General features: G+C 37.9%; 1 protein-coding gene across 2 annotated transcripts in view; it reads right to left on the bottom strand.

Moving 5' to 3' along the window:
- Positions 1-1,166: 1,166 nt before the first annotated feature.
- LOC137014090 (centrosome and spindle pole-associated protein 1) overlaps positions 1,167-14,642 on the bottom strand; it is a 28,895-nt gene continuing 15,419 nt past the window's right edge. For both annotated transcript variants that reach the window (XM_067378218.1, XM_067378217.1), the window contains 9 exons: positions 13,127-13,193; positions 12,919-13,045; positions 12,491-12,630; positions 9,656-9,793; positions 9,506-9,549; positions 9,275-9,338; positions 7,221-7,303; positions 4,381-4,531; positions 1,167-1,821 (listed from right to left, as the gene is read on the bottom strand). In XM_067378218.1, the coding sequence (XP_067234319.1) occupies positions 1,613-1,821; positions 4,381-4,531; positions 7,221-7,303; positions 9,275-9,338; positions 9,506-9,549; positions 9,656-9,793; positions 12,491-12,630; positions 12,919-13,045; positions 13,127-13,193 (1,023 nt within the window). In that variant the 3' untranslated portion in view covers positions 1,167-1,612. The remainder of the gene's footprint in view (positions 1,822-4,380; positions 4,532-7,220; positions 7,304-9,274; positions 9,339-9,505; positions 9,550-9,655; positions 9,794-12,490; positions 12,631-12,918; positions 13,046-13,126; positions 13,194-14,642) is intronic.

The raw sequence follows: 14,642 nt of genomic DNA, 5'->3' as shown, positions 1-14,642 counted from the left end.
ATTTTAGAGCAGGGGTTTTGCAAACTTTACGGACCCACCAGGGACTACCTATATAAAAAGCCAGAGATTCTCATACAATTTAAAATCTTTTTCATTGAACATTATTTGATATAAGCATTTATGTGTCCTGCTCCATCATTTTGACTCAGAATCACATTTTGAGTTTTATGCACTGCATCAAATGGTCTCAGGTTTTTTTAAAATATACACTATCCATCAAAAATTTGGTCAAAGTAAGTACAAACAAGTCCCTTTAAGACGAGTCATTTCGCTCGGCGGCCATCTTTGAAACGACTCTCGGGCATTCAAGTTCAACTCTTCAACTCCTATCTCTTTGAATGGGAAAACATCAAATTCTCCAAAGCTGTTTGGCAAGCTTTCGATTAAATTTCATATTTGAAATCACTAATGAAATCTGACAACAACTGCCTCGAACGTTTAGAAACAATTTCTGAATCATGATTAAAAATCGGTATTTTTAAGGCTGGATCAAGCTAATGCGCATGTGCAATCCTAAATGCGCGTCTCTTGTGTCTCACTTCGGAGGCGCGCGTCTGCCGCTCATAGACTGCCGCTGCAGTGACGCGATGACTTTACCAATCGGTGATTGGCTATTATTTAGAAGGCGGGGTTGCACTTTCTCCATTTTAGAATGAGTTCTGAAGGATCATGTGACACTGGAGCAGACGGAAGTATGACTACTGAAAATACTTTGCCGTCACAGGAGTAAATTACATTTTAAAATATATTAAAATAGACATGAACATCTTGGATAACATGGCGGTGAGTAAATTATCAGGAACATTTTATTTGAAAGTGGACTTATTCTTTAAGTACATTGTGGTATTCCACCATGTTTCTCACTGATACGCCCCCAACTCGTAAATATCGGAAATCCCGAGCTTCCCACTCTTATTGACTTTGTGGTTGCGTTCAACTCGTAAATACAATCTTTCCGATGTATATATTACGCCATAAGAGAAGACAAGACGATCACAACTTCTTTTCATGACTGCTTTAAGATATCTGGTTGAAAACCCTAGTTTAACCCTGGGCACAGATGTGACTTGAAATAAGTAGCCTACATTAGAGTACAAAGTGTTTAAAAATTCTTAAAATATTTTATTTATTAAAAGTCTATAGACTCAATTACATTACCTTACTTCTTCAGTTATACTGTATGCTTATGCTTGCATAAGCTCATATTCCTACTTACAATTCATCATCTGTTAAACAACCATTAAAAATGAAAAAATAAAATAACATTGGAAGTACAGATCTCTCCCCTGACAAACAAACAGAATTAATGCTGTTTACACATTCATACACTGTAACAGTATGAAGAAAAGTTAATTTCTCCCAGACTGCACTCTCTGACTGGAAGGAACAGATTTGACTAATGCTCCAAAAACAGACTCTTAATGCCACAGGAAGTGTTCCAGAACTTCCTAAGTGTGATATTTAATTTCACAACAGTTTAGTCTTAAAGAAACTGGACCGATAAATTGGTAATGTTCATCTTTGGCGTCACGTATACAAGTTTATATAAACTTGTTCCGTTTAAAATAGCTGTACAAAGTTGCGAAACTGGCATTTGAATTCAGAATGAGATTTAACCATGGTAAGTGGACGGCCCTTCCCAATCCTGGCCAGCAGCATGGTTTCGGTTGGATGGCCTGCGACCGCCCATGAATCTCTTCAGAGTATCTGAGGAACTAGGACGTAACCAGGGGTCTGTAGCAATGGTGTCAATGGAAACACGCCGGTTGGTTGAAGGAGTCTGTGACCATAGCTCCTCCCCTTCCTCAGCTGACACTTCCCCTAGACAGCACAAAAGATACACATCTCAAGGCTTCTGACAAACTAGTTTGTGTTCAGCAAGCTAACGGTTTAGCATAGCAGTAACGGTTTAAGAAAAGAGTAGCTAGAACAAGATATAACAACATGCTACATTTTTGGTCTTTGTTTAGTTAGGATTCTAGATTACCCACCCTTAAATGGATAGTTCACCCAAAAATGAAATTTCTGTTATTAATTACTCACCTTCATGTTGTTCCAAACCCGTAAGACCTTCGTTTATCTTCAGAACACAAATTAAGATATTTTTGATAAAATCCGAGAGCTTCTGACCTCCGTATAGGCAGCAACGTCATAACCAATTTCAAGGCCCAGAAAGGAAAGTAAAGAAGACGTTGTTAAAATAGTCCATATGACTACAGTGGTTCAACCTTAATGTCATGAATTTCTTCTCTTCCCTGTCAGTCTCCTACACTGTTCACGTTGTAAAAACAGTGCAGCGTTTCCGGGTTCTACGTCAGAACGTCGACTCATTATTGGCCAGCTCCTGCGTCAAAGGGAGTGCGTCAACTGTTGGTGAACGTGAGCAGCGTCAGCCAATACTGAGCCGGTGTTCTGACATAGAACCCGGGAGCGCTGCACTGCGTTTACTACGTGAACAACGTAGGAGATGGGACTATTTTAATTGCCTGGCAAGGCCAGACTGATATATATTCTACAAGATATATCAGTCTGGTCAGTCTGCCCTCCGTCGCGATTCGAGTCAACTCCAAAACGTACCATTTAATCAGATTCGTTTATTTCAGTGACGCAAACAGCGTCACTCTAGTGCAGCGAAAGTCCCTTCAATATCAAGCAGAGCAGACCATGTCTCTTAAGGCCAATTCACACTGCACCGACAACGGCCAACAAACTCGTCTGTTGGAGTTTGTTGGATCGGTGTGAAAACCCGGTTGGCATTTGTTGGCATTGGTCGGAGTCGGTTTTCACCCGACTGAACATGTTTAATCGGCGTTTGTCGGGTCATGGAATGTCTGCGCGGTGTGAACAGTTTTCCAACAAACGGCAACAAACTCTGACGTAATCTGACCTGGCTATGAACCGTTGCCATGACGATGAGGCAAGTCCCCTGCAAAGACAGCCGTTTGATCGCGCCCGCGCCTCACGCACACACAACAAAGTACTGGAAACGTGACATCGCAGCTTGTTCTTTATAAAAAATAAAATACAGTTAAAAAAAATATACAAAAAGGTACAATAGTCCATAGTGCAATCCGTGCCTTTCAGCAAGAGCAGCTGCTCCACTTCACCGAAAGAGAGAGGTAACGTTAACCACTATGAGAGCAACGCAGGTTTACCTTCAGTTTCGTTTTTAAGAATTCGTTTTGGCTTGTTTAGCTACATGGTTGTATATGCTTATGGGTCTCGTTAATAAAAAGGGTCGCGCTAAAAAAAAAAAAAAAAAAAAAAAAAAAATTTAAAAACCGGTGTATACCAACCAATATGTTACGATCAGATCGATGGCTACAGGCAGCGCTTCGGATTTCAGGAATTTTTGTTTTGCCTCAATACTTTAATACAATGAAAATATATGATACTATGTTATTAATATAATAAACTTGCCTGACAATATTGTTAACATGGTTACATATGTAGTTGTGGAATTTTCCCAGTCAGACGTCACTCGTTTGTCGGTGTTTGTTGGGGCGGTGTGAACATGACAGTTTTTTCTCATAGAATTCTAAATCAAATGGCCAACTTGTTCGTTGGCGTTTGTCGGTGCGGTGTGAATTGGCCTATAAAGCAGCTTCTTTTTAGCCTTTTTAACTGAAAACATGTAGAATCTCAGTATTGATCGGGTGACTGTGTGTTTTAAACAGTTTATTAAACAGCCTGATACAATGTCACACACACACACACATAAACGAGGCAAGCCGAGACAAGCCTTTTAAAGCAGCCGTGAGCTGACTGCCTCTTTTTTGCCTTTTTAAATAAAAACACTCCAGCAAATCGACAAGATTCGATCACAAGAATGCATTAGAAGAATAGAACATTTAAATATTGGATGATGTTTTGAGAGAAACGGAGACTGCTCGCGTCTCTAATGAAGCTTGTGCTCATCCATTCTCGCTTCATTGTGTTCAAAATACATGGCGAATCTCATTCAAGCGAGCACAAAAGCATTAAAGAGCTTCTTTGGTTTGTTTGACATCTGTAAAGAGGCTCGTTGTGTCGCCGGCGCCGCTGCTGAAAGCTCTCGGATTTCATCAAAAATATCTTAATTTGTGTTCCGAAGACAAACAAAGGTCTTACAGGTTTGGAAAGACATGAGGGTGAGTACTTACTGACAGAAATTTTTTTCTGGGTGAACTAACCCTTTAAATGTCGAACGGCAAACTGTGGTTGGTCGCATTAAGAAAAACCAGAGCTGCTGCAATCAAAGAATGGAAAAAAGAACTTTGTCCTGAGCACCAAAATAAGCTGCAATGTTGACCAGACTTCATGTTAGTCATCAAAAGTAGTCTGGCTGGGCGAGCCTAATCAACCCTAGGCGATTTTCCTTTCAGATTCAGAGTTCCTGACCTGATCTCCAGTCATGCTCTCTCATGTAGTTCAGCGATGTCATCTTGTTTTTTGTGCGCTCCCTCAGACGCTCTATTTCTGTGCTGGTTAGTGAGTTCAGGGACTGGCTGTCAGGACCACTGTCAGGTCGTGTGTACCTGTTTAACACATCCTACCGACAAAACACAAGTACAGTCATTAAGAGTCTTTGTCGATGCATTCAGTGCAATTTTTTTTCTAGCTCTGTTCCAAAACTTGACTGAAGGCTACTGAAGAATAGGCAGGACAAGAGTAGACAAACAAAACTAGCTTGTGTACAATATAAAACAATTTAATATTAAATTAAACAGGACCAGCATAATTCTTCTGTGGACAGCATCTTCAAAGGCCCTTCCCTCAAATAGTGTACTATAAAAGGGACTAGAGGTTGAATATACACTGCCCTCCAAAAGTTTGGAAATGCCCTAAAAATGTGGGGTTTTGGACAATATTGGCATGAATCCTTTTTAATTTGTGATGATTTTACACTGATAAGGGACAACACAAACTACGAAAACATATTTTATTATATAAACAGTTTATACATATAAAAAAAAACTTAAATTTTCAATTCATCAAAATATCCACCATTAGCAGCTATCTGACCTAAACTGGGTTCTAATTGGTTCTTTGTATTCTAAACTTAATTGGCAATCAATTGTTGAAGCTATTAAGGTGTGCTGACCCAAAAATCTTTTACAAACTTGGGCCAAGTTTAAACCAGTAACCAGGCATCACAGCTGGCAAAGGGGCATGTCTGACTTTGACATGTATAAATTGCCATTATTATGTAATAAAAATGAAAATTATTATTGCTGGTCTTCAATGATAATGTCAAGTTAGTGTAATGTATTTGCACCAAAAAATGATAAGGATTTATGCTGATATCGTCCAATTCCACACTTTGCCAGGGCCGTTTCCAAACTTGTGGAGGGCAGTGTACATATCTACCAACTATATAGGGGAAATAAGTAGTATGTCCGAAATTCACAGTATTCATTAAACAGTAGGCTTCCTACTCCTCATGAAGTGCGCATCCAGTGGACAGTTTACTATTCTATGAGGGATTACATTCATATCATATACTGTAGAACATATTTTCATGATGGACACCTAGAACAGACTTATTCAAAGAAGTACCAACTGAGAAAGTATGCTATTTCGGACGCACATTGATTATACTTTTTGTGTGCATACTTTGTATACTTTGTGTGCCATTTTTTTTTTTTTTTTTTTTTTACTTATTAGAGAATCATGTTAATATGTTAACATGAAACTCGAATGGAATTAAGTGGAGATGAGCAAAATTTTTGCTTATGTAGAGAGTTCCAAATCAGTTAGAAGATTCCACTGCAGTTAAGATGCAGGCTTAGCAAAACATATTTTTGCATTGCATAGAAAAAAAATGGAAAAGCAGTGCAGACGTGACCATTGTGCTATAGTCTTTTTTTCAGCGTCTCCCACATGACATGCCTTTCTAAAACGTGATGCTCATAAGTTTTTTTTTTTGTTTTTGTTTTTTTTTAAAGGTGCCCTAGAATTAAAAATTGAATTTATCTTGGCATAGTTGAATAACAAGAGTTCAGTACATGGAAATGACATACAGTGAGTCTCAAACTCCATTGTTTCCTACTTATATAAATCTCATTTGTTTAAAAGACCTCCGAAGAACAGGCGAATCTCAACATAACACCGACTGTTACGTAACAGTCAGGGTGTACGCCCCCAATATTTGCATATGCCAGCTCATGTTCAAGGAATTACACAAGGGCAGAACGTCTGGATGTGCACAGCTGAATCATCAGACTAGGTAAGCAAGCAAGAACAATAGCGAAAAATTGCAGATGGAGCAATAATAACTGACATGATCCATGATATCATGATATTTTTAGTGATATTTGTAAACTGTCTTTCTAAATGTTTCGTTAGCATGTTGCTAACGTACTGTTAAATGTGGTTAAAGTTACCATCGTTTCTTACTGTATTCACGGAGACAAGAGCAGTCATTATTTTCATTATTAAACACTTGCAGTTTGTATAATTCATAAACACAACTTCATTCTTTATAAATCTCTCCAATAGTGTAGCATTAGCCGTTAGCCACTTATCACAGCCTCAAATTCATTCAGAATCAAATGTAAACATGCAAATAAATACAATACTTACATAATCCGACGCATGCATGCAGCATGCATGACGAACACTTTGTAAAGATCCATTTTGAGGGTTATATTAGCTGTGTAAACTTTGTTTATGCACTGTTTAAGGCAAGCGCGAGCTCCGTGGGCGGGGAGCGTGAGCATTTAAAGGGGCCGCAACCTGAATCGGCGCATTTCTAATTATGCCCCAAAATAGGCAGTTAAAAAAAATTATTTAAAAAAATCTATGGGGTATTTTGAGCCGAAACTTCACAGACACATTCAGGGGACACCTTAGACTTATATCTTGTAAAAAAACGTTCGATGGCACCTTTAAATGTCTCAATGGCTGCATCCAAAATAGCATTCTCTATGCATAGGTACTTCTTTTGAATAAGTAATTACTTGGCGACCATTAAAAAAGTATGTTCTAAAGGGTGTGTAGTAGAAATACAACTCCTTTTACATACTATATAGAAAGTAAGTGTGCGATGACGGATGCAGCCTTTACCTTGCATTTTTCCCCATATTCTAGTGCACTGCATTCTGCTTGAATGGCCCCTTGGAAGTTAGCTGCCCATGTATGAAGTAGTCAGCGAAGTAGGCAGCTAAGTTTTGGAACAGAGCTAATGACTTTGCCTTGGTCAAGTGAGGCTGTAGTTGTGTATAACTAGGGTCTCTTACATCAGAGATGTCTGTCTTCCTAACCGCCGGTCTCGCTCTCTGGTCACGCCGGGAATGGATATGGAATGAATCGCCACTGGGGTCTGTGTAGAAACAACTGATTGGTTATTTACAGCCAACAAATATTCAGCAACAGCAGGCTCCGCAGTCCTTCCTCTCTTGAGATTCGCTCTAGCTCAAACATGCACGATTTAAGCAATCAAAGCTTGGTAATTGAAACTGAGCAAATGAAATGGCATTTAATGAATGAGACTGAGACTGTTTTGCGAACTCATTTACAAGGTGACTGCTGATCTCTCTGGGGTGCCACTGAGGACATGCATTATCCTCACCCCAGAGTCAATCTCTCTTCTGTCAGGTATTCATAGCTGTCACACTAGCTGTCATTCGTCCCTGGTGGCAGTGACAGCAGCTGTCTGACAGTGGTGTCACACATTGTCTGCTGCTCATACTGACACACGCACACCCCTACACTTCCCATAGATGTCTTTTGTTTCTAAATGATGTTAATCGATATGCCCCAGCTCTAAATGTCTTTTAAATTACATATCACATTATATTACTAAAGTTAAATGGGCAAATTAAACAGGACCTAAATAACTAAATATCACAATAATGTGATTTTTAACAGGCATTGAGGTAGGATACAATTTTTCAGGGGAATAGGATCTGGCATGACACTGAGATTGTGTTGCGGACAGGCGTTGTAAGAGATTCCATATCATTTTCGAAAGATTTTTTTCTTCTTTTTCTTTTTGAAGACCTTTTTGGAAGTTTGGCCTTTACGAATATAGCAAAATACCTTATGGCAGAATATGTTATGTACACTCATAATGGGATAGTTCACCCAAAAATGAATATTCTGTTATCATTTACTCACCCTCAAACCTGTATGAATTCCTTTGTTCTGTTTAACACAAAAGAGATTTTGAAGAATGTTGGTAACCTAGCAGTTTGGTTACCATTGACTTAGGACATAGACAATGTGCAAGTTTATATGTCACAAGCTTCAAATCGGTTTTAATCTTTTGACATGAGCACACTGCACGAAAATACAGCTTCCCACTGCGGTCTCATACTAACCATCCTCCTTTTCTTTGTTTTAAAAAGCAGACGTAATATTTATATATTTCAGGTCCCAATTAGGAGATGACGAGCACACAAAGCTTTGTACCATGATGCTTATATTAATCAAGCAGTAAAAACGCCCATTCCCGGCCCATTAAATCGGTTTGGGCATTTTTAGTCTGTTTGAGGTGTTTACATTGAGCATTTTAATTCGGATTGGACTTTTAAACCAATTGTAATTGGAATACAATGCTCTATGTAAACGCACCTACTGATACATCCCTTTCTTTTATTCTCAAAAAAGTCATGTCGGTTTGGAACCACATGAGGGCGAGTAACTGCGGGCTTCTGATACGTGCCTAAATGGTCAAATAGCCAATACACACACAAAAATATAAAAATGCAGTTTTGGCGAGTATCCTTGTAAATGGTCAATTGTGTCTTAAATTAATGTTAACAGTTGAGAAAGAAAACGCATGTGTAACAGTATATTGGATCCATACAGCTCTTAAAGTGACAGCAGCCTAATAAATCTGCCGAAGTCATTAATGTTAATCAAACAACAAAAAGACAAAAGATAAAATCATTCACTGCTCTTGAATAAATAACTTTTGTTTTAATAAGGATTAGTCTATATTTCATGTATACAGCAGTATTATTTTACATTTGATTGCTTTATTCAATTTGGTATACCGTTCAACCTTTTACTTACCTTATTTAACCTAGTATTAGTTTTTGCTGAAGTATCGATAATTGTGAAATTTCACTGATATTTAAAAATGACTCATATCATAAAATATGATGTTTGATCATATCACCTATCAATAATCATGATTTCAGTATGGACCAAAATAATAGTGATTATGATTTTTGCCATAATCAAGCAGCCCTACTGGTGGGTGTAATTTAAATTTAACCTAAAAGTCTAAACTTTTCAGATGAAAAAGCATTTGCTTCCCTCCGTTTTTCATTTTAGCGGAACTTACCAATAAAGGCACTCTCTGAGTCTAACAGCAAGCGTCTGCCCGGATTCTCTGCAGAATTCAACCTCTGGGGGGGGATAAACACATCAATAAAGACGTCAAGTCAATAGCCAGAACTGTCAGACAGTGCTAACGGAATGCAGATACCCTTTAAGGGCTCAGAAAAATGGGTCACGGAAAACCAGAGTCAAGATTATTTTTGTAGCGCACAAGTTTACCAGTGTGTAGACACACCTGCTCAAGATGCTGCTTTCCTGAAGACACCATATCAAAGTAATCTGCCCAGGGAATACAGGTATGAGTTCACATTTTTATGTATTTAATTTTTTATTTTATATTCATATATTCAAAATTAAAAAGCCCATCCCTCACAAACAAACTAACCAGCAGGTCTGCTCCCCCTCAGGCTGTTTATGGTTCGTTGCTGTTGTCGTAACAGAGCCTGTTGCTGGATATCTAGACTGTGATCGTCACTGGGGGGGTCAGGATATGCCCGTCTCACCTCCGTACGAGATGCACCGTCTGATAACAAAACCACACAGATAAGAGTCAACCTCTCCTCTAGGACTACAGCATCACTGACAGATAACAGATAATGTTGAATACAGATATGAAAAAATATAATCCAAATCACAGAAAACACTTGACTCATATTGCAAATCAGTGTTGTTCCTCATACATGACAGGAGAATAGCAGCTCTGCCATAGCCAAACCAGCTGACACAGAGATGTAGAGAAAAAAATCAGAGCTTAATAAAGAGCATGACAAAGCGAGGGCATGAAGCCAGGTGCTGAGTCACGGCTCACAGAGATGCTACTCATTTCTCTCCTGCTGGGAGGTTTGATGACTGATATGACCATTCAACCCATGGGTTGGGCAGATGGAGAGGGAGAGCTGTTGAATCCATCTTCTGAGCAGAAGAGAAGGTTAAAAGTCTTCCAAAGGGACATTCATCTAGGAAAACACATTAGCATTTGATGCTACATTAGCATCAGCACACTGGATATAAAATAATGCGGCTTTCACTCAACCACATCCAAGTTTTTGCTCTTGGGATGCAAGTGTAAATGAGCCTCAAATTTAAATTTCAATGACAATTCATACTAGCTCCAATGACATTCTCCTGTTTAATCTTTAACTACTCTTTTCGCATTTGCACAAACAACCTGACAAAATGTCTATCTATTTTATTATTTATTATCTACTTTTATTTTTTACTTTTTGCTATTTATTTTATTTTTAGTTTTAGTAATTTTTTATGTGCTATTGTCATTATATATATATATATATAATATATAAAAAAAAAAATATATATATATATATTATATGTCATTATATGTCATTTATATATTTCTGTTTCTTTAATTTAATTTAATTTCAATGTAATTTTATTTCAGTTAGCTTCCAAGACAACATTTCAAATTTTTAAAGTTTTTCATTTAATATTTATGTTTTATTTTCAGCTTTATTTCCATTAACAAAAATCAATTATTAATAGTTTTGTTAAATATAACAACACTGCTTACTAGGAGTGTGACGAGACAGGTAGCTCATGATACAAGACACGAGATTGAGCTCACAAGAACGAGATGATATTTTTACACACTATTTTTAAGAAATCCTCAAAGATGATTAGAAAAATAATCTGCAGGTGCATTTAAAATGTTAAAAACTAATCATCTTGTAATGAATGTCATTTCAGTTAGAAAGAGTGTGAATTATCATATGCAATAAAAGACAACAATATTCAAGCACTGTAAAACGTTTTGCCACTAACTCAACTGACTGACTTCTCTTGTGTATGATTTCAGTCTCTTCAGACCTTACTGTACATGATTTATGAGCTTCTACAACTTTTGACCTCCTAACTGAACTCCTTTCCACAAATTGTTTATAGAAATAAAAAGAGTATAAATAAATGTGATAAAACTTTACAATAAGGTCTCACTTATAAACATTAATGTATTAACCAACATCAAAAATATCTTTACTACAGTATTTATTAATCTTTGTTAATGTTAGTTAAACATAAAAATAGACATTCATGGTTAGTTCATGATAATGCAATAGGTAATGTTAACAAATATAACTTTTGATTTTAACAATGTATTAGTAAATGTTGAAATTAACATTACCTAAAATAGTGTAGAAGTATTGTTCTTCCTTAGTTCATGTAAAGTTAACTAACGTTAACTAATGAAACCTTATTGTAAAGTGTTACCATAAAAATAAATAACAGTTTTCTTTTAGTCTTAAGTGCAATCAATAAGTGCAACCATAATCAAAGCACTCTCTCAATATTCAAAGTGCAAATAGAGACCAGATTTTTCTTCAATCATGATACAGAGATGAGAGATGCTTACAACTACACTGCCCAGCCTGATATAGCTTTCATATTGGAAGATATTTGCATGCATCAGGGAGCCGCTTTCAAAATGCGGGGTATTGACATCGCGTTTGAATACACGCTCGCGTTTACTTTCACTTACTCGATCGCGCGTACTCTGTGAATAGGGAGCTGTGGCGACCGTTATCCAACTGAATTAAATGTTTTTTTATTTCTATAAAAAGCAAAACGACAGTGGAGGAGTGATGTAACGGTAGCGGTGGCATATTCTTTCCTAATTTCACCCTCACACTATCACGAGACTGCTTTTTGCCTCGACGAGAAATCTCGTCACGTGACACGAGATCTTGTCACACAACTACCCTGCGTCTCAATCAGCTCCCTAGCTCCCTAAGTCGTGAATCAGTATATCATGAAAGTGAATGTGGCTGATACCCTGATCAATGCCCTGACTACTGAACTAGGGAGCTGATTGAGACACACGCCTACTGATTACCAATGAATACTTTATTAACTCCATCCACCATCCAGGATCAGAAAAATAGAGGTTAACTTAAAAGACTAAAACCTGAAATCCATTTAAGGCAAGTCACGGCGGTAGTGGTAAAGTGTGGCACTCAGTGTGGTAAAGATTTATTTTAAAAGGTAACTGGAGAGCAGATGGCAGTTTTTTGATGTTACACTGAAGCCAACAAAGGATCAGAGAGTGAGCAACAGGAAATGAGTACAGCTGTGGATGTGTGAACTTGAAGGTAATAAAGGCTGGTGAATGGGATTTCGGGAACCTTTTTGAGAGTGAAATTACAGGCGCACTGAAGAGTTCTGCTGAGGTTTTTCAAGCAAAAGACAGGAAACAAAGTGTGACATTTACCTCTGTACTTGAGATGGTTAAACTCTTGTAGGTTGTGCATGTTGGCTCCTGCAGTGGTGTGGGAAGCTGGCCTCCTGATGGGCACTTGTTTGTGTAGTCTTGCCACTTCAAAAACTTCCTCCGGGAGGTGTTCTCTTGGTCTGTTCAACATGTAAAGCATAATTCACAGTCAGAGAGGTCAAGATGACAACGGGATAAGGGACATCATTTTGAAGGGGTTTATTTTGTAATATTGACCTGTTGACTGTACATTATCCCATTTATTACATGGCTACTTACCAAATAAATACAAACACCAGTCAAATATACAAATACTCAATAGAATATAGTTCACTTAGGTTGTTTGTGGAGGGGTAAGTACCTCATTAAAGTGTCTAAATGACACACTTGTTCTGAATGTGTCTGTGCAGGATGTTTTATTACCGTACCTGCCATGAATGGGAGGGGTGTGGTCATTTCCGTTGGACTGCATTAACTGTCCCTCTAGACGTCTCTGTTCACTCCGCAGCTGCCTACGCAAGGCTGATAACTCCCTGATCACTGTCTGCTTTTCTTCTAAACAAAAAACATTATACAGTTCAGGGACTCTGTCCTTTACAGCTGCGATGGCTAGAGTACAGCGGCGATATGAGTTACCCGTGGCCCTGATCTCGTTCCTGCGGGCAGGCACCGGGGGAGAATGTGGTGCTGACATTGAGCGCATCTAATTGAAGAAAGACAGAAAAAGATTGTGATTAGTCACTTTACAAGTCCTTCACTTAGACGTTCCGGTCTATGTAGGCAGTTCTTGGCCAGAATAATCTGTAATGTGGACCGTGATTGGGTGTTTCTTCAACTTTGGGGACTTTTTTGCCCCAGTGGTTGATTTATGTTATCAAAACTAAGAGATTTTAACTTGTTCTTTTTGTTTTATGAAGATCACAGTAAAACGGTCTTGTGTTTAAAGTGTCATTTCCACCACAGAAGGCACTATATTGTAATTTGAGATGAAGCGGAAATGACAATGAGGTGGTGATTTTCATGACTTTCAGAGAGAGAGAGAGAGAGAAAAAAAAGATAACTCTCCTGTGATGGTGATGTATTGTATGTACACATATATATATGGTTAAACATTGTTAGAAAACAAATTATACTAGTGAGAGTGTGAAGAGTGTTTTAAAGGGGACCTATTATGCAAAATTCACTTTAACTTGGTGTTTGAACAAATGTGTGTTGGCAGTGTGTGTACATAACCACCCTATAATGATAAATTAAAGGTGCTGTAGAACGTCTTTTTAAAAGATGTAATATAAGTCTAAGGTGTTCCCTGAATGTGTCTGTGAAGTTTCAGCTCAAAATACCCCATAGATTTTTTTTATTCATTTTTTTAACTGCCTATTTTGGGGCATCATTATAAATGAGCCGATTTAGGCTGCAGCCCCTTTAAATGCTCACGCTCCCCGCCCACGGAGCTCTCGCTTGCCTTAAACAGTGCATAAACAAAGTTCACACAGCTAATATGACCCTCAAAATTGTTCTTTACAAATTGTTCGTCATGCAGCATGTCTAATCGCGTAAGTATAGTATTTATTTGGGTGTTTACATTTGATTCTGAATGAATTTGATGGTGCTCCGTGGCTAAAGCTAACATTACACACTGTTGGAGAGATTTATAAAGAAAGAAATTGTTTATGAATTATACAGACTGCAAGTGTTTAAAAAAATGAAAATAACGACAGTCTTGTCTCTGTGAATACAGTAGGAAACAATGGTAACTTTAACCACATTTAACGGTACATTAGCAACATGCTAACGAAACATTTAGAAAGACAATTTACAAATATCACTAAAAATATCATGGATCATGTCAGTTATTATCGCTCCATCTGCCATTTTTCGCTGTTGTCCTTGTTTGCTTACCTAGTCTGTTGATTCAGCTGTGCACAGATCCAGACGTTAATACTGGCTGCCCTTGTCTAATGCTTGAACATGAGCTGGCATATGCAAATATTTTTGGGCGTACATATTAATGATCCCGACTGTTACGTAACAGTCGGTGTTATGTTGACATTCGCCTGTTCGTCGGAGGTCTTTTAAACAAATAAGATTTACACAAGAAGGAGGAAACGATGGTGTTTGAGACTCACTGTATGTCATTTCCATGTACTGAACT

This window comes from Chanodichthys erythropterus, chromosome 23 (assembly GCF_024489055.1).
Source record: "Chanodichthys erythropterus isolate Z2021 chromosome 23, ASM2448905v1, whole genome shotgun sequence".
Lineage (NCBI taxonomy): Eukaryota > Metazoa > Chordata > Actinopteri > Cypriniformes > Xenocyprididae > Chanodichthys > Chanodichthys erythropterus.
The sequence above is the reverse complement of the archived record's forward strand: the minus strand, read 5'-3'. Positions and strand labels throughout refer to the sequence as shown.